Source organism: Cydia amplana, chromosome 21 (genome assembly GCF_948474715.1).
Source record: "Cydia amplana chromosome 21, ilCydAmpl1.1, whole genome shotgun sequence".
NCBI lineage: Eukaryota > Metazoa > Arthropoda > Insecta > Lepidoptera > Tortricidae > Cydia > Cydia amplana.
This window is the reverse complement of record NC_086089.1, coordinates 9,889,651-9,913,867: the sequence shown is the minus strand read 5'-3', so window position 1 is coordinate 9,913,867 and position 24,217 is coordinate 9,889,651. Positions and strand designations below refer to the sequence as shown.

The 24,217-nt window shown below is 39.8% G+C and overlaps 1 protein-coding gene across 8 annotated transcripts in view; it reads right to left on the bottom strand.

Moving 5' to 3' along the window:
- LOC134657934 (protein 4.1 homolog) overlaps positions 1-24,217 on the bottom strand; it is a 105,100-nt gene that overhangs the window by 22,817 nt on the left and 58,066 nt on the right. For 2 of the 8 annotated variants that reach the window (XM_063513526.1, XM_063513528.1), the window contains exons 1-4: positions 4,211-4,315; positions 3,330-3,482; positions 2,424-2,609; positions 1,432-1,604 (exon numbers count right to left, since the gene is read on the bottom strand). In XM_063513526.1, coding sequence (XP_063369596.1) covers positions 1,432-1,604; positions 2,424-2,609; positions 3,330-3,424 — 454 coding nt within the window. In that variant the 5' untranslated portion in view covers positions 3,425-3,482; positions 4,211-4,315. Of the gene's footprint in view, positions 1-1,431; positions 1,605-1,881; positions 2,001-2,423; positions 2,610-2,977; positions 3,078-3,155; positions 3,249-3,329; positions 3,483-4,210; positions 4,316-4,554; positions 4,739-4,890; positions 5,008-5,504; positions 5,653-6,027; positions 6,182-24,217 lie in introns of those variants that run through there. The other 6 variants (XM_063513519.1, XM_063513524.1, XM_063513529.1 and 3 more) reach the window with 5 other exon arrangements.

Genomic DNA, 24,217 nt, shown 5'->3' with positions numbered 1-24,217 from the left:
ATAGTCGGTTAAAAGCATAGAGAAATATAAGTAAAAAAAGAGTGGTAACTCCATACATTAGATTTCTTACCAAAACGCGAGTTATTTCGTAGTCGACATCTAGCGTCAAGTAGAGGACATTATCAGTTCTGCTAGTTGACACTAGATGTCGCGGCAAAGTAAAACTTTAATGCTCAACAATTTTCATCTATTATTATAACCGGATGCACCGGAGGTCTATTTTCAAGTCCTTCTGCTTATAATATTAGTTGTAAATTGTTTAAATAGTACATTTTTCGTCAGTTGCGACACTTGTGACATCTGGTGTCAAGTAGCAGTACTGATATCCACTACTTGACGTTAGATGTCGACTGCGAAATAACTCGCGTTTTGGTAAGAAAAACTGATGTATGGAGTTACCACTCTTTCTTTAGTTATATTTGGGGTCTCTATTGTTTCCCAAATAGTTTTAAGCCATAATGTATTGTTTGCCCGGATTTCTGTTAGTCATAATTCATTTGGTTCAGAAACGCGTCACTTTTCAGGATTGCCATAAAACAAACCTAACCTTAACCTAACCTGTCTATAGGATAACCTAACGAAAATTGAAATGTTAACGGTTTCAGTTTTATGACTAATGATAATATGACAAACAATACATTATGACAGACTAGGAATCCTCTAGACGGAGTTTAGAGCAATTATTTCATGAAACCGATGCTGCCAAAAATACTGGAGTGCGGGGGACGAGGTGAGCGAGTCCCGTGCCGTGATTGGTCCGCTCAAAGACACGGACCAATCACGGCACGGGATTCTGACACTTGACTCGAAGATGGAGCAAAACTACCGTATATTTGTGGCAGAGGGGGTAGCGCTACTATGCTCAGTCTAGAGGATGTCTTGTCTGTGCATTATGACTTAAAACTTTATGGGAAACAACGGGACCCCTTATATTTGTCTATGGTTAAGAGCCAATAGGAGTGGTCATTACAAACGTACTCGACTGTTTCCTCCGTGGGTTTTGAAGCTAGAGCAATATTTTTTTCAACACAGATTAATATTGTCAATATCTGTGTCGGACCGTTTTGCTTTTTTTGATATTTTTGTTTTTTAAGGCGCTAGAGCCCTTCAAAAATGACCAAAATGGCCTAATTGAATATGCCGCAATGAGAGGCGTGGTATTCAAAACTGATATCAATTAGCCAAAAAAACAAAACGGTCCGACACAGATAATTTCATAATCATTTAGATTTCCAAATTTGGTTACGATTGGTTAAGTTTTGGAGGAGGAAACAGTCGAGTACGAAACCTCGATTTTTGAGATTTTTACGCAGGATTTTTCGCCTTGTCCTTATCGCACTAGTTTTAGGAGCCGCTTCCGTTAGCGAGACGGGTATATTTACCCAAAATATTTAAATCTCAGCTCCTGTTTCGTCTTAAGCGTGCACTGACCGTCCATGCTCCGAGAGGAGAGCTGCCGGGAGGAAAGCGTGCGCGCGAAGTGCGGCTGCGTGCGCTGCGGCGCCGCGCCGTGCGTCTGGTACAGCGTGCGCCCCGAGTAGCGGTACTTGGAGCCCAGACGAGGGAACAGGGTTCCTTTTGGTGGCGGCTCGGGGGACATCAACCTACAAAAAATAATACATTATTGTCGAGGCTCGGAAGTAGCTACTTGCTGGCTGGGGATTCGTTTTAAACGGACGACCTTGGGACGACCTTCTTAGCAGCACGGTGATTGACAAGCTTGAAACCAACAATGGATTCAAACTGTTCAAAACTCTCCACACCTCAGTTTCACATAGAAGTACTAATTGTAACACTCTGAACTGTCCATGGGTGAACCCCATGTGGATGGAAGGGTGGTTTTAGTAATAAGTGATGATGGTACTTGTGTCTAAATCTTACCTAAAGAACGTATGGTGTTCGACACAAGTCTTCCAAAGTTTCTTAGCAGCCCTGTGGTTGACAAGCTTGAATTCGACAGTGGATTCAAACTGTTCGAACTCTCCAGGCCTCAGTTTCACGTAGAACTACTAATTGTAACACTCTGAACTGTCCATGGGTGGATCCCATGTCGATGGATGGGTGGTCTTAGTAATAAGTGACGATGGTACTTGTGTCTAAATCTTACCTAAAGAACGTATGGTGTTCAACACGAGTCTTCCAAAGCTTCTTGGCAGCGCGGTAATTGACAAGCTTGAAACCAACAGTGGATTCAAACTGTTCGAACTCCCCTGGCCTCAGTTTCATATAGAAGTACTAATTGTAACACTCTGATCTGTCCATGGGTGGACCCCATGTCCATGAATGGAGGGGTGGTCTTTTGAATTGAATTGAATTGAAATAGCCTTTATTCCTGACGTATACATTTTACATTTTCTTTTACACTATACAAGTATTTATCTATGTTTGGTCTAAGGGTGGTCTTAGTAGTGTCTAAATCTTACCTAAAGAACGTATGGTGTTCAACACAAGTCTTCCAAAGCTTCTTAGCAGCGCGGTGGTTGACAAGCTTGAACCCGACAGTGGATTCAAACTGTTCGAACTCCCCTGGCCTCAGTTTCACGTAGAAGTTGTGCCGCTTGTAGCTGATCTTAAGGATCTTCGGCCAGGCGAAGCGGTTGATGCGTAGTCTGAAAAAAAAAGAAGTTATAATTATATCTAATGGGGTTATTATTAATAAACATACTTACTTTTGTTTGATAATGAAAGTTAAATCAGTAGCCACATAATACTCACTTTACGTTCAGGGAGTACTAGACAGGGCGGTCTCAGTACAATCCGTACATAGGTAGTCAGTTTGGGCTTCTCAAGGTAGTTAGTTGAGTTTGACTTCTGTTCATGAAGTATGTTGTGTTGAATTGAGTTTTCTCTATAAATCCTTGACAAGGAGATGGTAAACTCCGTAAATAGCCAGCATTTCGTAATTTACAAGGTCTTGCCTCTGTAGTATGTATATGGATACTGGGAAATTTGGCTTTTGTTGGTGAAGTGTGAGTACTTCTCTCTATGCACCAGAAGTGCACACTCCTAGAGTAATGTCGACGTTTTCGGAATCCTTGGCGGGATGAAGGTCGACTCCGTACATGGCCAGCTTCTTGTCTATAGGGTTCTGGCCCCTGTTTGTGTGTTTGTGTGTGTGTGTGTAACCTGGCTTAAATTTAAGTGTATGTACTTACTTCTCTCTATGCACCAGAAGACCAGACTCCTAGAGTAATGTCGACGTTTTCGGAATCCTTGGCGGGGTGAAGGTCGACTCCGTACATGGCCAGCTTCTTGTCTCCGGGGTTCTGGCCCCTGTTTGTGTGTGTGTGTGTGTGGAACCTGGCTTCTATTTAAGTGTGTGTACTTACTTCTCTCTATGTACCAGGAGACCAGAAGAGCAGACTCCTAGAGTAATGTCGACGTTTTCGGAATCCTTGGCGGGATGAAGGTCGACTCCGTACATGGCCAGCTTTTTGGCGTTCTCGAGGTAGTTGAGCTCGGCTTCCGCGGGGGTCTGACCTCTGTTAAAAAAAAAAATTAGAATGCGAAATAACAGATTAAACAAAATATGAAACTGCGTGAAATAGCCTATTTTTCTATATGCAAGTCTAAATGTTTTACAACAATTCTGCAATGAAATCGCAGCCTGAAGTAAACGCAGTGTCAAACCGCAAACCAGACAGGGGCAAGAAATAAATGTTTGCGGTCAACAAGTGCTACTGGAATTTAGCCAAGATTCTACACTACAATATAAATGTGCTAGATGGAAAGGGAACTTTCAGATCGCGATTCTATACTCTGGATGAGAGTTCTTTGTATACCTTTGTAGGTATTTAAGGTATTGGATAAAAATAGACTGCTATACCGCTTCCGCCTGGGCCCTATAAATGAGGAAAGCCTTGGAGGTGCAGGCTAAACGTTGCAAGAGGTGGCATACTCGCCAATGGTCTCGCAAGAGGAAGCCGAAAACCATGCGTAGTGGTGGAGAAAAAGCTGGAATGCGTTCCCTAGTCTCCGAATCAGTAGCTGCAGACACATGCAGATTAAACTCTGAGATTTGAGCGAAAGAGAGTCCTACAAGTATTTTACTTACCGGTCTTATGCAGTTCCACAAGTTCAAGTTCAGAAGTGCAGGCGGAGGGCGGGGCTAGCTTCAGCTGCTTATTTCAGACTACTTCAGACTCTTCAGTCACCCATTCCTGGAGGCAGCTGTGGACCAGCATCAGTATTGAGGATGTACTGAACTCACCGGTGCGTCTTATGCAGTTCCACCACCTTCTCTTCAAGTTCGGGAGTGCAGGCCGAGGGCGGGGCTAGCTTCAGCTGCTTACAGCGGCCGGCGCCTACTTCAGACTCTTCAGTCACCCATTCCTGAAGGTAGCTGTGGACCAGCATCAGTATTGAGGATGCACTGAACTCACCGGTGCGTCTTATGCAGTTCCACCACCTTCTCTTCAAGTTCGGGAGTGCAGGCTGGGGGCGGGGCTAGCTTCAGCTGCTTACAGCGCCCGGCGCCTACTTCAGACTCTTCAGCCACCCATTCCTGAAGGTAGCTGTGGACCAGCATCTGTATTGAGGATGTACTGAACTCACCGGTGCGTCTTATGCAGTTCCACCACCTTCTCTTCAAGTTCGGGAGTGCAGGCCGAGGGCGGGGCTAGCTTCAGCTGCTTACAGCGGCCGGCGCCTACTTCGGACTCTTCAAAATCGCCCATCTCTGATTGGAGGAGGTAGCTGGCTAGGAGCGCGTGTGTCACCGTTGAGCATGGCAGGCGACCTGGAAAAAGATAAGATATTTCTGATATTTTGTGTTCTGCCTTTTCATCGAAGTTTTATTGTACGATTTTCACTTGCCAACCAATTTTTCACAATAAAGTTGCCACTTGATCAAATGAATTTGGAAATAACCACCATACGGGAAACGCTCACCTTCCAGAAGGTCTTTCCTGACAGCAAGCACGAGTTGGTATCTCGTGAGCTCCTCTTGAAGTTGCGCGGGCTCAGGCGGGTAGAACTTCACCGCGAAACGCACCTGCCAGGGCTCATCTGAAAATATATAGTTTCTTTTAAGATAAAGGACAATCAAATCTTTTGAGAAAACTAACTATGGATAAGTAATTATCATCTAAATTAATTATGGATAATTATTGTCGTCTAGAATGTAAAGTTATTGGTGAAGGAAGTCAAATCGCACGCTGCGGCATAATTGTACACAAACAATAATGATGACGATGTTCTCCCAGTCGTAACTAACGACGCAGACACCTGACACATTGAGACTAGACACTGACACATTTTTGCGTTCATGGAGGCTCGAGCGTGATTTGCAAAACTATGTTATTTGTTTTGAGTTATAATTATACAACCCACGTTCAGCGCAGTTTGCCAGTTCAAGCTCCTCCGACGCAGGTATGATGGTTGCAGACAGGTGGCGTTGGACGTCCTAGTATCATAGATTTTGTCAACCACCCTTGCGTTTACCCGAAGCTACTTAACAGCAATCTAATAATGAGTACAGTGCCAATAGGGAATCTGTTACTTACGTTTGAGCATCTTGGAAACGCGCTTGTCAAGTTCGATCCATACTCTGTTATCGCCACGGTCAGAGTACAACAGCCCGAAGTAATCCTTCTCCACGAGGTTCAGACTGTCGCAGACTTTGCCGAGGAGCTCGTGGCCGCGGATTTTTCTCTGAAAAGTGATGGAAATAAGTTAAAAATCTATGGCAGACAATTCTTAGATAATGCTATATAATACAGGTGTAATATCTTTGCATGGGGGTACCAGGCAATTAGAACCAGTAAGAAACTAAGGACTTCAAGGTCTAATGGTGGATCCGTCGAGTAGGCTATGGGCGGTGATGCCCGCCTTCCGCCGCCGGGGCGATTCCTTGGACTCCGTTTCATCTTTGGACATGAATTTAGAGTTTAGTCCCTTTTACATAGTATAGGCGACTCCTTGGACTTCTTTTCATTTTTGGTCATCTTTGACCCTGTTTACACCTCCTTCAGATGGTGTAAATGTGGCCTTAAGTACCAGGCAAGCAGAAACAGTCAGGATACTCACTTCAACGTCCAATGTCATGGTGGACCCGTCGAGTAGGTCCACTCGGACATGGGCGGTGTTGCCCGCGGGCCGCCGCCGGGGCGACTCCTTGGACTTCTTTTCATCTTTGGCCTCTTTGGCCACTCCCTCCGGCATCTTGCCGGCTCTTCAACACCTGGAAAGAAAGAGAGACGGTTTAATATATAATTTATGTACATTCAATGACCAGCGAATGTGCAAGCATGTTTGCTGTAGATTGCGCACTTGACGCGAGCCTTGCATGAGTTACTCTAATTAGGCGTGCCGGCGCAATCGTCAGATCTGAGCGTACTAGATTTATTAAACAATTGAGTTCAAGTGACACAAATGCCTTGAGGTCATCGCTGAATTTGAAAATATATTGATAACTTAACGCTACCGATTCTAATCTATTATAGATATCCTAGTCTTCTTCAATGTTACTCGAGAACTAAACTGTGCGCCCCAACTAACCATATACGAGTATAAGTTCCAATATGTTTATATAGTTTATGATTGCGTCTTTAGATGTGAACATAGGTTGTCTTCGAGAGTCTATGTCCACCTCTACCGTTATCTATTTAGTGCTCAAGCCACCGCATGTTATCTGACATCTCTTCACAAAACACCTATGAGTAATGCCCACAATGGCATGACCTCTGCAACTGCAGCGGACATCACAATAGAGGTATAAATCACTATAGTGCCACCACGTGGGAACTTCCACCTGTCCATTGTTCGAGAAACGTGACTTTGGTGTGAGCAACTAATTATGAGGAATTTACCTTTTGTAAATAAAGATTCGATGTTCAGTTTTATCCTATCAGCGTCCAACACTGGTATTACTATCAGTAGAAGAGTTTACATTCAATACTGTGTTATTGGGTGTATTGATTGAAGACGAAACGATTCACCTCATTTATGACATTTCGGTTCAATAGCTCCGACGCTAAGATGGAAGGTGTAACATAGGCTACGTTTTGGACCCTGTAAAAGGAGATTTTTTAGTAAACTTTTTAGAAAAAAATGTTCGTTGACAAACTAACGAAACATGCTAAGTATTAATAGTTAAAATGGACAAAAAAACGTGTGCGTAAGTGGGTGTAACAGTACACAAACTGCCACATGTTGGCTCTATTTAAGTAATTGATCCGACCGTGACGGAGACTTGTAATTATAAACACATAAGCGTTCCAGTGCATTGAAGTAGGTTGTTCTTGTGTCATTTAGGCCAATTTCGACTCAGGCTGTTAATTTCGATATGTTTTAATGTCATATTTGCTATTATTCACAACGGATTGCTATTTCAGTAAACAATAAATTAACGGTAGCTGTTAATAAGGAAATGACAAGCCAATACAGATTTTGAAGTCTGGAGATTCACGCTTCGCACCTTATGGATACAATTTGACCAAGTCTTTTATCGGTTAAATATGCGATCCTTCCAAAATTATTCTAAAATCTGAAATCTTTCAAGATCCGGAAATGTGGGCCAAAATGATACAGAGTTTATCCCACAAGATAGCTGGGCAGAGCAAAACCAAAAAAGAGATGGCGGAAATAATTATGTAGGGTACATAGTCAAAAGTTCGAACCAATAGGGTCGAGTGGAGAAAAGCGGCTAAATCTTTGTCCAGCAGTGGAGTACTTAAACAGACTATCAGAAAAAATACATTTACGAAAAGCCAGATCGCAAAAGGGTGCAACTTTTTATACGCGTATAATACCTACTCAGATCTGATTCAAACCTAGGCTGACCTCTAGGCGTATAAATGAACTATTGTTACCCATATCTAAGTACATCTAGGATAATGCAACATGCATTATGCGCTGTCCGCTGGAGCAACAAAGGCCATCGGAAGCGAATAGCGATTTAGCGATTGACTAACATATTCATTACATGCCCAGACTGGTTTGCGAAATATCAGCAAAACAAGAGTTTTAAAAATAATAACCGGAAAGAATCGTCTTCAACAAGATTCTAATTTGTAGCCTTCTGGGATATCAGCGGCATTAGTCTACGGAATCTACCCAATGGGATTGACAACAGTCAAATGTTTTATGCACCAGCACAGGTTTTACCTGTCTTTAGTTTTGGTCCATGTTATTTGTATTTGTTGTTATTTAAAGGGCCGTAATATACCAAAAAACAAGAATGGACACTACTCATACTGTTGATAGGTAAAAGCTATGCTGGCGCCAATCTGTAAAACACTTCGATCGGCCAACCCCATTGAGATAATGTCATACTGAAGCCTGCTCGAACTCGACGCATCTTTCCATTACTTGCTTCTTGTTAACACATCGCCCGAGTAATGTCTTCCTGTACTAGTCGTCCCTCTAGATTGCAAGGTCAAATGGCAGTCGCTTTCGGAAAAACTAGTGCCTAGTGAATAAGGTTGTCGAACAACAGACCCCAGGCTCCCTATGCTAGCCGTGGCAAAAATGTCGAGACAACGCTAGGACATAACGAGTCGGGTTCTAAATGTTGATAGGTACTTATTGCAATCATTCCCACTTGACCTCTAGATCTAAAATAGACGTATCCGAGACCCCAATTCGTGACATCACTGTCACAGGAACTTGCTATCGGAGCTGACACCTTGAGATTGTGTTACCGTCATCGTCTGTCATTAAATGACAGTAGCCGGTGCCGGTACGCCTACGTGATTCCGACTGAGTCATTAAGCTTTAAGTTAGATCTTAGACTAGTTACGATAGTGTTTTGTTTGTATTAAGTTACGAATAACAACATTGAAGATTTGAGGCAACTCCAGATTGATTATATTACAATATGATTGAAGTACAGTTGCCTTCAGATAAATGGGAGCGGCCAAGGTGCTCACTAATATCTGATCATGCTACTATTTTCAGACGTCTGTGTGTATGTTTAAATACTTTAGAGTAGGGTTTAGGTACATTAGAACCCGCTTAACAAGATTCTTTAAGAGTTTCTAAAGCCAGAAAATGTATTAAACGTGATGAAGATGCCGGAAATGTAGGTGGCCGTTTATGCCGAAATATGTATTCGTGTAACTTCTTTCCTCAATGTCTCATACGATAATGATGTAGAGTTGTAGACCTATTTGCGGAAATTGTGCGTGTGACACTGAAACATGGGACATGCAATTTTACCGGTCCCGTGTGACAAATTATTTATGAATTATTAGTTTTTTGCTCAAACTGCGTTTATTCCACTTATTTATATTTCATAATTATTATTTGCTCTACAATAAACTGAAATAGATGCCATATCAGAACGAAAAACTAGGGCTTCCAGTGCTCAGCGCTGGAATTGAATGAAACAGCGCCTTCTGCAGATGACAAAACCACTAGGCCACCGGAGTCACGGCTGTACCGGTCAAAACTCGAGTTTAATTAATCTTTCAAGGTTATCGGGGCCAATACACAAACAATATTGATACATTACTCATCTACTAATCAGTATCACTATCAGCATTACGTCTACCATCGACAAATACTAACGCTTGTATCACTGGCGTTACATTAGTTTGATACACATGATTGACCTTATCACAGACAATATAGACACATTACTCATCAGCCCATCAGTTTCACCAGTATGTCTACCATCGACACTAATGCCTGTATCACTGGGCGCATGCCAGATATCTGCCGTTGTGAGTAATACTGATCAAGACACGGTTCGAGCTAAACGGGCATATAAATCATTTGCTATCGATCTAGCGTTTTGGACATGCGCCAGGGCATATTACACAGAATTAATCTTTAGTCATAATCATGGTAAGAACGGAGAATACTCTTTAATATCCATCGGGCATAGCCTATAAAGAGCAGGCCAGCGGCGGTATCATGGTCGCCTTTTTATCACTTGTCAAGTTGTCATGTCATGCGTCACTTTCGCACTTACATACTTGTTAGAACGTGACAGGCACGATGACAGATGATAAAAAACCGACCATCTTAGCCCTACAGCACTCAGTGGCGTAACTAAGTATACATCTGAGGGCCGAAAATCTTCGGATGAGCCTCACCACGCCGTCCTCTGGTTTCGAAATAAATGTTAGGTCCCTCAAAGCTGGGACAGGGCCTCTCCGGCAAAGCGTAGTGACAATTTGCTGGGTCAACCCTGAAACTTGGCGAAGCCTATAAAGTGCTACTTTAAATATCTTAGTTTTGATACTGTTCACAGATTTATTACTATCGCAATGAAATAATGACCATTAGATAGAGATACAACAGTACACATTTTATTATGATACATAGCTATGTTTACTTGAATTGTTATTTCTTAATTTTTTTGATGATCTCATATTTTAATAAACGTTTTCACTTTTATATCATTTATCCAAAAAAAGATGAACTACAGTTTTTTTTTTCGACAAATATACATGTTATAATATGAAAAAGCCAGTCTGTTTTGTTAATGTTTCTGGACACGCAACATCAACCTATCTATAATTAGGATGATTATAATAAATAGGCTTGTTCGAGCGCATAGCAAGCATGAGAACCGTACAGATAATGTCATTCGCGCAAGTTTTCGCATATCAACAGGGGGACATTACAGCGTGGGTGATGTCATAGCCGTTGTACGGTCAAGGACAGATACGTAACGAATTCAATTGATAGACATACGAGATGGACGTAGCCGGTTTTCTATGAATAAATTTGGTTACACTAAACCAGAGTAGATAATGAAAGTCCATGTTATATTCCAGCAAATACGGCTGCGAAAAACTACAAGAGAATGGATGGAGTTAAAAAAACTACAAATTGTTCACTAAAAGCCTTGGGAAAGGGTCCGTTCGACAGATCCGTTAGCCTATGGGGTTCTTCCACATATTCAGCAACAGGGGGGGGGGGGGGTCATGCTTATTTCCGCTCTTTCTGTTGTCAGCTACAGCGCCGTTTGCGTAGAGCTTTGGGCGTATGTATGCGTATAACTTCATTTCTAGTAGAATTAACCTGTATTGCAAGCACGAGCAGTGAATTTGAAGCTTTTATTGAACTTTTTTAAATAAATAGGGGAACATATCAAATTCCCTAGTCAGGCCTAGTCTGTATCTAACTTTTTTCAAACATCAACATTTATTCAGCAAATAGGCCACAAGGGCACTTTTACACGTCAACATGGAATTTACATACAGCAAAAAAAAAACACATCAACAATTATAAATAAAATACAACTAGCCGCAAATATAAAATCAAACTAAAGTATTACATAGAGATGTATAAAGTCTCTAAATGTCGAATTACAAAAAAAAACGCTATAACAATAGTATTGAAAAAAAGAACACAAAGATACAAAACTATAATCTAAAATTATTTAGAGATGTAAATGTCTCTAAGTGTCATCATAACTAAAAGATTACAATATATAGTAGTTAATCAAATTATCATTAGAGATGTATAGCGTCTCCAAGAGTCAAAATCCTGTATACCTAATTAAAACATTCATTAAGAAAGAAAATGATAATAAAATAGCATACGAGAACCGAATGAGGTGTGTCTGTGTCCATGTAATTATCCTCAAAAATAAAGTTACTAAATATAATAGTAATAGCTAGTGTTAGCTTAAATAGACCAGTCTCCACAAACAGCACCCGTTCACGAGTATGACGCGTATTTTAATTCCATTTTTATTGCATTTTCCCAAGTTTGGCTCTAAATAAAGAATAATGTTTAGTAATTTCGCAGAGTTCACTATGCTCTATAAAAGTTTATGAACTCAGTCGGTTCTATTTATCTCTGTGGGACGAGATCAACCGGAAACTGCTGGAAACGCCACCGCAATGCGGAAGGACTCTTGCCATAACACGTGAAACAAACATTTTAATAAAATCCCTTAAATTCATTGCCATACATTTATATCATACATACCGGGTGATTTTAAGGTTGTGATCCTGAAAAATGTGTAGACTAACCCCAAAATCATGAAAAGTACCTAACGGAACACCCTTGAGGGTCCGAAGGCCAGGGTATGATGCGGCAGAGTAGGGTTTACGATTTTCATATCGGTTCCATGCTGGGAGACCTTATTCAATATGACCATCTTAATACATTTTTGACATTCAGAATCACGACCCCAAAATCAACCAGTATTATTAGGTAGTAAAACAGGTTTTCAAGTAATTCAAGTTTAGATCTGTAATGTGTTACAGCTAGTATTCTTCCTCGTATCTCGGTGTAATGAAAAATTTTGTGTTTCACCCGGCAATCGGCATCAAAGTGTTTTGAAACAATTGAAACCCTCTTGGAACGATTTAAGCGACTGTGGATTTAAAGGAAGAATTACGATATCGCAATACCACATGTCATAATTCTACAATTGAACCAGCCAACGTACCAATCGCTTACGCTCCGTAGAGATCGAAACACAACTGTCACTGTCGCACTAATAAGAGTGAAAGAGAGACACAAAGCGCGTCGTAGTCGAAGCGATAGCGATTGTCAGCTTGGCTAGGCCGGCAGCTGCGTTCAATTTTAGAATCTTTCGCTTACTTTTTTCGGTCGGTAGTAGGGATGGTAGGTTAGGTCGGGTTGTCGGGTATTAGGACAAAGAGGAAGCAACTCTGCTCCTTTGTGAAACAAATAACAATTTTCATTCATTGTCACAGGCGCCGTCTTTATCTCCGCTCCGTGTGTCCCGAGGCCTCTGGGTGACCTTAATTCGGCAATTTGGCGCCGGGATCACTGACGGATACATGTCGCAACGAATTATTGCCGCATGGCTTCAGTCGTATCGGGGTTATCACACCGATGGGGACCCGCTCCGGTGTGTGAGCGAGACAACGCTATGCCGTGGCGATGTCCCACTCGCACACCTGACCACACTTTAACCAATAACGACTAACAAAATACTTCCAGCATCTTTTTGCGTTACACTTATTTTTCCTGCTAATTAAACTTCAGCTTAAAATTAGCCAAGAACATAAACGCCTCGCCATTATTTTATCTCTGGTCAAGTCAATTGGCCAAAAACCGGTTCGGAAATTATTGACTTTGAAACAACTTGCCGTAAGGCCGCATAATTCCACCATTCTATCAGTTGTGAGTATTTATATTTAGTGGGCCTTGTCCTAGATGACATCATTGTGACCGGCCGGGTGGAGAGCTGGATGCATGTCTAGAAACATCTGACGGTGTTTGTCCTTTTAATTGTGGGAATGTATTATTTAGGATATTAAGAACTTTACTAAATGCACAAAATTTACAGTCAGGAGGAGATGACGGCTATATTAAAAAAAAAATTGGCCTTGTCTTCGTCTTATATCATAAACTGACATCAAAGCACGTTGCAAATTATAATTGTACGTTGAAACCTCTGAAAACAATGGAACCCCAGGGCTATAACCGCGAAACCCGAAGTTCGCAAATTCCGGGCATCTTTCACTGTCCCTCTAATTATGCCTTCATTGGATTAAAAGAGTAAGATTGGTATCTGGTGCAATTTGCGAATTTCAGTTTTCGCGGTAGGCCCGCTGGATTAGATATTTATAAGCCGGAGAAACGGAGAAACTTTGTGTTCGTTCTAAAGTTCTAGAATTGCCATTCTTATACCTAAATACTTAAATACTTAAATGAACACACGCGTATACGAGTACTGTATAGAGTTCCTATATGAGCAAATCGTATAATAAAACTTAATCGACGTGAACCTATGACATCATAGTCTAGTCTAGGATAATTAGGATTCCGCGCCAAATACCAAATACCTCATTACCTCAATACTGTTATTGATTCTCCAGACACTCTGTCTGTTGATAGATGACTACGTGGCGGAATGTTCAAACAGTTTCATGTGTTATTCGTTTGTTTTTCGGTATGCATTCCACTTGTCATCGTTGATTTATTTGCTGTCATAAATATGTGACAAAAAGTCAGCAATTTGTCAGCTTTTCCGGGGACATTCAACAATATTCACATTCATACTTTTGTAAATGTGCGCATATTTGCACAAATGTGGAGTGTGAGGTTTTATACATTATTTCGCGAATACAGTGCACAGTCCACAAATCCTACGTGCAGTTTAAACTCTTTTGTGTACGTGCCGCGGCCGCTGCAGGAGACCATCGAGTGCGCCGACTTCTGGCCGAAGGGTGTTGTGGTTCGGAGGTTCCGGGCAAACTGCCCAATCCAACACAAGACCAGCTGAGTCAACGGAGCCACTTTTACTGTCTTACTGTTCTACATACAGAGACATCTGTTTTTGTTAAGCTGCTAGAGAATGTTGTACATTTTTTGACTCTTAGGGTCGGTTCATGGGTTGCACCAAACTGTTCGTATCGTTAAAGAGTTCGCTAAATTTTGATGTATGGAAAGTTTCATAGTAAAGCGCCGAGGCGCGCCGGCTGACGTTGATCTGTCTGTCAAATGTGGCTGGTGCAACTGGCCCTTAGTCAGATCCCTACTTTTGATGCCAACTATAAAAGATATACCAATCGGTTCATAATATCCGCCTTGTTTGCCTTTAATCTCAGTCTTCCTCACTGCCGCTATTGTGTCCATAAATTCCACCCGAGAAGGGATACCTTAATCCGACCCCCGGAGTAAACCAAGCTAATCCTAATTAATTATCCCACCCCTATTTACGTGTTTTGTTTAGGTGCATGATTCGATTAGTTAAGTGAGCGCTTCATTCGCCAACAAACTGGTTACAGTTTGGCGATATCATAAATTTTGTTTGTGAGCATGTACCTTTTGTGTAAATAAAAAAAAAAGACTAGCCTAAACAAATTTCCCGTAGACTACGTCCATGGATGTTCAATTGTTGGATTGTACCCTTTATACCACTAGGGCTTCCAATACCGGGATCCCGGTATTTCGGGATCCCGGGATCCCGTCGTTTTAAACGCATTTTTCAATACCGGTATTTTTAAAGGCAATACCGGGATCCCGGTATTTTAAAAAATGAGGGAAATGAGCAGTATAAACCCTTTAAATCCATTATATTCGGCTGTATCAAAAAGCTTACTAAACGTCAGACGCATCTAGAGTTAGACCAAGAAAAGTCTGCAACGATTTTGATAGCACGCGCGGTGCAAGTGTTATATTAAACGTCAAACTTCTATGAAATTATGACGTACAAATAACACTTGCACTGCGTACTGCGTATGCTATCAAAATCGTTGCAGACTTTACTTGGTCTAACTCTAACTGGTCTCTAGCCCGCATTTTATTATTGAAACAAGATCGTTGCCTAATGCGTCAGATAAATATTTGGTGGTTGGTGGTGGATGAATCCTGAAGTTATGTGAGTGATGAATATGATGATAGTGACATTAACATTAACATAATTAGTTCTTATAATTTTATCAAAAAATAAAACGAAAAAGCAAGGATAACTGTAATAATGGCAAACCAATTTTGACGGAAATTTGAAAAAATGTTGTCTGGTTGGTTAAGTTGGACTACAAATGTGACTGGTGAGGTGAAGTCAACAAATTGGATAAAATTATTGCCAACCTGGAGTGTGAAATAAAATTATTGCAGATGGCGGCATTGATTGTTTATTGTTGTAATAGCTTTTAAGGACATATCTGGTAATCCAGTGAGCCTTTCTAATTCCCCTTTTTAATAAAACTATATATTTTTAAGCGATTCATATCCAATACCGGGATCCCGGGATCCCGGTATTGATGAAGACAGTTTCGGTATTAATACCGGTATTGTGAGAAGTCCGGTATTTGGAAGCCCTATATACCACACTTATAAATTATATTATGGCAAGTATAACTACACTACAATATCATCTTTTTTTCTTATACATAATTTTTAGGATTTTAAGGAGCAATGAGGCTTTGAATCGTGTTAACTATTCCGGAGCTACATTCAAATTTATTATTCAAATCGTTTCTAACGATATTATTATAAGTAGGTAAATGATGAAACTTCAACGACGCTAAACGCATCTTCTTCTTGTGTTTTTGAATGAAAAGACGACGTTTTTTAAGGCTTTTGTTCTTGAAACCTCTAAAAACGCTTGCATCGCTGGTTCTCGAGTCTGTGCGGACAGAGAATTTATCTTATCTTATCTATCTTAAGTTTAAAATCACAGTTTTGATTTTAGGGTAAACAAGGGCAGGGGTAAAATTAATCTTTTTTATTTATGCATTCTGGGAGTTTCATAATAAATTATGAAACTTTACGATGCCAAATGCACTTTCCCGCGTTGTTGAGGCAAAATATCATCAGTTTTAAAAGCAATTTCGCCTCTAAAAATGTACGCGTCGCTGGTTGGTTATTCAAATCCGAAATAGGTACCTACTATTTAGTTTAAATGCGCACTTTTGATTTAGGGGTGACCGCGGACGACACGCAACGCTGCACCCGCCTCGTAACGTAACATCAGAATATTCCGAATTTTGTAACCGGTTTTTTCATTCACCAGGTCCCTATTGCATTTTGAAGCACCAGACCGTACCCAATACCCCATTGTTGGACGCAAAAATGAATCCTTAAGTCTACGGTGGACACAGTTAAATGATCATTTGTGAACCGTATTACAATGGCTTAAGGATCAAGTTGCTGTTAAAACTTTGGCAATAGCTTCGGGCGAGGAATAGTCTGAGGCGTCTGAGCCATGAGCCTAGACGGGGTTTCTATTATCCGATAGCACAGACGCTATAATAATGCAGAAGTTTGAGTTACGGTTAGTGAGGCGTTTTTGTTACTATTCTCATTCATTGAGAAGGAAACTCCTCAAGTTTTTTTTTTAACATAGCGGGACGACGAAGCCGGAAGAAAATGTTACTCACAATGTAATGTGGTTTGACTGGACGTTGGCTGTGGCGTTAAGATATTCGAACGCCAAACTTTTAACAAGAAAATATTTGATTTTTTTAACAGTCTGTATTAACAATAACAATATCTACTCATACACCAAATCGAACGCTTCCCACCCCAGTCATTTCCCTTTGGAATTTATGTACATAAGTAATAACTGTCCAATCAATAATGCCAGAATTCATTATGGTCGCTGAATTTCCCTTACACCCCAACAGCTATTGAACAGTACAGAATGTCCCCTATCGATTTCTTTGCACTTTGCATTTATTCTGTTCCATCCCTTCAACGAATCGAGCTTTTGCATTTGGGATTATGAATTTCAGTTGCCTTTTCATTGATCCTGCTTTTAACTGTTTTAACGTACAGTCAAACTTGGCAATATTACCTTCGGTTAGGTACAAACAGCAACACTCTTAACTGTCCATCGGTGGACCTTATGCCTTTTGTAATAAGGTTTACCAACTGTCAGTTAACAGTGTGGGCTATGGTACTAAACGAAATGTACTAGACTTATTTCTGAACTAGTAAACTCTCTGTGGCTAGGTGAATGGCTTAGCCCAAGAACACTCGAACGGTGTTTTGAAGAGGCAGTGAATAATATATACGTCTGTATTCGGTTATATATTATGTTTATATATTCGGCCAGCACCCAGCAGACGTCTGTCTCAAGTGGACGTTGTTGTTTTAGAACGTGTATTAGTCAAATGGAATTGTTATTGATTCAATTTCGTTGGAATTCGTTTTTGTGGTTATTTTTGTCTTAATATACTATTCTATTTATAGTGTTTATGGTTTCAATCAATATCGCGGAAGATTTCAGCAAGAACAACATAAGATCTTCGGTCTAGGCACCTACCTTACTCTTAATTAGCCAGTTTTAACGGAGTAGCTAAAATTAAAACTGAAGCAGACATCTGTTGTTCCGTAGAGGATTGTCGAACTCTTCACAATTAACAATAAACAACTAGTCAAATGTCACGAAGAATGACAAGTTTCTGACTTTAATTTCGCGTCTCATTTTGAAGCGTCACACTTCCAGGATAGTTTTCCAAAACTATTAAAACCATACATATTTTAGAACAATCAAACGCTTATAAAAATGCCAGTTTTACGATACAACTCCGGGTTTCCCGTAAATGTGGGTTAGATCTTTGTTTACGTTGGCAGCCATATTATTATGGCGCAGAACACCGGCGTGTTGTCAAACGCCACGGTAATGTCGTACGAAACATCTGGTGTTCTGCTAAAGTTATTTTAGTCATTGTTGAACGATGAGATAATTAATTGCACTAATTTGTGTTTAATACTGGAGTTTTCTAATTTAAATTGTTTAGGCACGTCAACAATCAACATTAAGCTTATAAGGCTTAGTATAGAACCTTTAGGATTCCTAGTATTATGTCGTCATAATAGTATCGAATGCTTTGCTTCGTTCGACACAGTAACGTCACTAACATATGCGATATAAACAGTAACTATGAGTAATAGAAGTGTATTCTATTTACACAATGCCGTTAAGGACTACTCAAACGCCTCGCCTAAAACATATACGGCTTCCGAACACTTCCAAATATAGTTTGTTATCCTATACTTCGACACGTTTGTTTTATTACTGTCATTATAGTATATCACTCGTGTTCTGTTTGAATTACTGCTAGAATGGTTTAGATGAAACGTAAACGGTGTAAATCAGTGTGGTCGTTCATTTACAATTGCTCCATCAATGTCAATAGTAATTTACGAGTTCGTTTGTAAACGGTTTACCTGTCTTTAAATCAGTTTAAAAGAAGATTTGCATGTTTGATTATGTTTGTGTTACACCGTAAATATTACAATCGGGCAACTAACTTGTGTCTACCCCAAATAGCACACTGAAAATTTATTTGTGGTGTGAGCGTGGCGGTAAGCCGACTTGATTGGCAATTCAGAAACATCGGTCAGACAGGTCGGTACGATTCCAATCCGAGCTACCCTCGGCCATAATCAATTTTTTATTGCTTTGCCCAACTTTCATCTGCCTGCGTAAAGTAGTAAATATAAATCAGTGCCTGCAAATAATCGAGTCAAAACGTTGAACCTGCATATAGACCTCAAATCAGTACGTTATCGTTATCGCCGAGGTGTGTCACCGATATATAAATATTTGCCTGGCTTATCGCTGCGTTCGGGTTCAATTTGTATTGGCATTTAAAATAAATATGTTAAATTAGGAATAAATAAGTAGAAAACTCAAGTGAGATGAATCTAACGACAATTCGTGATTAAAACCTGTAATAGCAGTTTGGCCAGGAGAGCCAATTACCTACATATTTTATCACATGAATAATTATATCTTCCGCAGTAGTCTGGCCGTTAAGTCATGCCATTATACACTAGCGCCATCATCAACTCGATATTTTTATTTCACGTTTACGCTATTCCGCATAAAAAGCGTATTTGGCATGGACCCTCCGAATCTTCTTAAGCGGATTTTACTGTATTTCAAATTGTATCATTGAAATAAATGCTACAATCGTTAGCAATAGAAAACTCGGGAGCCCCTCCCGATTTCTTGTCGCGTGCACGCACGCAATTTCGGTATTTATTCGTGGCTAAATTGTTCGCTGGGAATTTGACACGACACGACAATCATTGTCGTTAAATTGTATCAGAACGGAAAATAAACGGAACACACCGAAAGTACACTAAAGTAGCTATGTTTGTGAATAAGAAGTTAAGAACCCAGGTCTGATACTTTCAGAAGAGTGTGAGCATGTCCATACCATGCACAGTAATTTAGTAGCAACATTGGCGTAAATTTAATTATTAACCTGACATAAGGACGCACCTTGCGTCCTTGAAGGGTCATTCAAAGCCAATTAATTAAAAACTAAAGCTCACACCTAGCTGACAGCTCACGCCCTTTAGCGGTCTGTACCGCACCCCTGTTTACGTCAACGTAATAGCATAACTTGAATATAGGTCACAAGGATATTATGTATGTTAAAGGCGTTTTTAGCGAAATTGCAGCTTTTTCTGTATTCATCAACCATGCAGTAACCACACAGTTACTAGTTACGAGTAGTTGACCCTAATGCCTAATGATCACCACCAATTAAGTGCAAGATGCATGAATTTACATATTATTGATGACATTGATGGTCATGTCTCTTAAAACCGACGTGCTTCTGTAGAGTTCTGGAGTGGTAACCAGGTTTGAGCTTGTATAAATAGCACAGGCTACGGTAAATCATATGGCTAGATGAGGAAAACCTATAAGGGTAACCTATCTGGGCAATAAGACTGAAAATGTCGTCGTTCGTAGAGGTACGGCGGATGGACTACAGTGGTTGGTTGAGAACGGTAGCAAAATTGGAATCAAAGATGGCAGTTAGCAAAATTAGAATTTAGACTGAAGATCGCATTATATGACAGGGAAGCGTAGACCGCCCTAAAGCTCAAGAGACCCGACCAGTAATTTGACACTACTTAAAGACACATTCAGCATTTGACTGTGACGGAAGGTTGAGGCCGTTTAGGTCAATCTCGAAATTGGTTGGCGGATTGTAAAAAGATCGGACATATGAAATTTGACGCAAAGAACGCACAGTACCTATGTCAAAGCATTTGCCACTGCCCCGTGAGCGTGCGTGTAAACGTCATGTCAGTTATGTGACTTGCGTAGCCTGCATACCACGCATGTCATAACATCCGAATAACAATATGAATTATTCGGGACAATGTGCGCATGCGATGCAGTAGCTGTGTAGCATAACGGTTGTCATTCACGCTTACAATGTGGGTGACAATTCAAAATATAGAAAGCTGCCCAAATCCCACTCATTAGAAACCTAGTCTCAGAATGTCTACTTAGTTTACCTTTTCAAGCGTCAGCTAAGGTTATCAGAAAAGACAGAATGCAACCTTCTCTTGTAGCCGAGCAGATATCTAAAATGCGAATAGGTATATACAAAAAATAAACTTGTCGACTACTACGCCCCAAAAAGCAAAACACTAAGCGTTACAGTTCAGTGAACATTTGTAAAGAGCTTGTTTAGAAAACATTGTCTATCACCCTCACTAAACATTGAGACCTTTTTTGGTAACTTGAACTTAATGCTTAATATGTCAACTCATAGACTGGGGAAGCTGAAAGGTTACATTAGCGGCATGCTGCCGTCGCTTTTTCTTTAATTTGGCATTAAAAGATGTAAAAGGTCACCGTTTTTTGTAAACCTCTATGCCACTGTCTTCACTTCCAACTCGAATCTCTCCCGATCTCACTAAAGCTTTAGACACGCTTGAGCATATTACAGTAAAAAGATTCCAATTCATAAATCTCAATTGCGATTTACATCGGTAAATGCATATAGATGCATTAGCCAACATCAGAAGTAACTATTAAAGAAAAGCGAGGTTTCTAATATGATTTACTTTAACGCTTAGTTCAGATCATTTTGAGCACCCTCGTAACCCTCGTTGTCATTAGTTTCGTGAAATCAGAAACCGTTGAAGGTCGAACAGGGTCCATTGTGTTGTCTACAAAGATGTTCCGCTGGCTAACGATGGGAGGGTAACGTTAAAGCGCAGCTAAAATGATAGAAGCTACTGTAAACCACCCAACCATATGAACTATAGTCCAGTAATTCAACCATGGTCCACAAGTTCAACTCGCAATAATATCAACAGTGTCAGGCCCCCTGGCACAGTTAGGTGTGACGTCATCAGGCGGGGGCAATGACCCCGGCACGCAGTCATGTAGGTAGATCTTATGGTCTATGATATAAAGGTTGTGGTTATTAGGACGGTGGAGGAAGGTTGGGAGTGTATTTTGCGGTAGAAAAATTGACTATTATTGATATACGCAAAAATAACGAAAATAGGTAAAATACGGATTTTTCTTCTGTCAATAAGACAGTCGAAATACATATCTTGCATAAAACTATCTGTCACGACTTTATTTTTAGGGTCCCGCTTTTACTCTTTGGGTACGGAACCCTAAAAAAAACGCTTCAAAGAAAACAGGAATTGAAACTAGATGTGACATATACCGTTGCGTAAGCATTTGTAAAATTCCGCGAAATGAAATTACTTGTGTTGTTACTTTCTTCAAACATGTGTTTACATAAACTGTGTCATATGTGTCTAGTAAACTTGTCAAATATGCGTGGGAAAAGTGTGATAAAAACGATGAAACGTGTTAAATGACTTGACTTTTGCATTGTTAATTTCTCAAGTTTTTTGACGAGTAATAAATTGACCTACCAACTCTCACATTAAATGACTTGTGCGAATATATATTTATTTAGGATTCTGAACATGTTAGTGTAGGTAAAGTGTCATTCAATAGAACTTGCTAACTATGTAAACAAACCGCCATACTAAAATTGTCACTGAATGTCAATTTACTAGTAACTTTTGTTTACATAGTTAGCAAGTTCTATTGAATGACACTTTAGTGGTAACAGTAGTTAGTGTCAGTAACACATAATAAATAAAAGATATCTAACTAATTACTTTTTTCTATTCCAGCACTTAAATGTGTCAATTAAATGACTGACAGTGATATCTAAAGCAATGTCATTTGAATGATTTGTCTATAGGCTTACAAAATACAACTGCTTAATTTTTGTTAAAGATACAACTTCCGATCATCTTGATTGAAAGAGGTATGTTTTCATTTACAATAATAACTTTTTATTTTTGGCTCCATGTTTTGCTGTGTGCATAATAATTCATACAAAGTAACCCATTTTCTTAGTCTCAACTGTTTTGTGTCGGGTGCAGCTGTCATAGAAAAAATAATGTATGCAACAGCTCATAATTGGTTCTTAAAATTCTCGGGTCTGTTTTTACAAAACTCGATTACGTCTCGTTTTGTAACTTCGACCCTTGAATTTTAAGAACCCTTATTATATCACTGTTGCATAAACTACTATTAAAACACCATTACGAATAACATTGTCGCATTTGTCTACGTAATATGGTGATAATGACAATATCTGCCAACATTACCTATAATACGATACACTTAGTAATTTTGCAAGGGGATGGCATCCATCAATTTAAATATCCTATAAAGATTTCATTATTAATCACTTCATAACCATCACGTTTTCTCACAAAAAGCAACTGTAATAAAACATTCCCCGAAAAATCGACCTTATCTAAAACAAACATAAGGTGTATTTTCCCAGGGACCAAGAGAGTTTAAATAAATACAATTTCAGCACATTATGAACAAGTCTGCCCTACATCTGACATCATATTGTGAGTTCATCGTGTAAAAATACTCGGCTTAGTAACGGGTCAGGTATTTACTATACTCACTAGTCAGTAGTCACAGGTATTTCTAATGATTAGGTATTAATTATTTCTTCGTGAATCAGAAACTTTTTGTATGTAACTTACAGTAAGTGCCCTAACTATTAATAGCCATACTAATTGTATAGGAGCACGGATATTTATAATTAATTAAGGCGTATTTAGCACATAACCTGACTTGCAGACTTGGACGAATAGGGGCATTAAAAAAATATACACAGACTCTCTGCCTCACTGAAATTCCTAGAAGGAAAATTAAAACATAAAGATAAGATTCGGCAATTCGCCGGCCCAATTCAAAAATATAGAGGTTCGAAATCGAATTCACTAGACGCTAGTCGAAACCCTTACTAATGGCCGATATACTTTCACGTAACAAATTCAATTTATTTATAACAAACAAAACCGGACGACACAAAGAATTGTCATAACTCATAACAATGATGTCATGCGACTGTTATTGTTGTCATTCCTGTCTGTTATGTTATTAGTTTTGTTTAGCGTTGCTTTATAACTTTTGAAACTAAACTAATAAGTGGAACAAGTCTGTAAACAGTTGTTCGTGTCAACAATAATAAGTAGTACTACGTGATGATAAGTTTAAATGTGCTCGCGAATAATATTCACTTTTGTATGCGCTCCACAAAGATAAGAGGCCTGTGGGCTCAACGCCGCTGTGGTGTGGACATCGCATTATATGAGCAATAGCGACCCACCCCGGCTTCGCACGGGTTAACAAATTATACATAAACCTTCCTCTTGAATCACTATCTATTAAAAGAAACCGCATCAAAATCCGTTGCGTAGTTTTAAAGATATAAGCATACATATAGACAGACAGACAGCGGGAAGTGACTTTGTTTTAATACTATGTATTGATGAGCATAGCGTTGTCTCGCTAATTGATTTATTTTTTTAGGTCAGTAAACTATCTCTTGTACTGTGACTAACTTATTCCTTATTACTTATTTACGAAACCGGGCCCTTACGAGTAATCGCGTAAGTTTCAAAAGTCCCTGTTTCGAGGACGGCATTGTTCCGGTGGTCTCAAAGAAAGACTAACTTAACAAACTATTAGTTAGTCTGATATTGAATGTATGTGGAATTGTTTAATTAT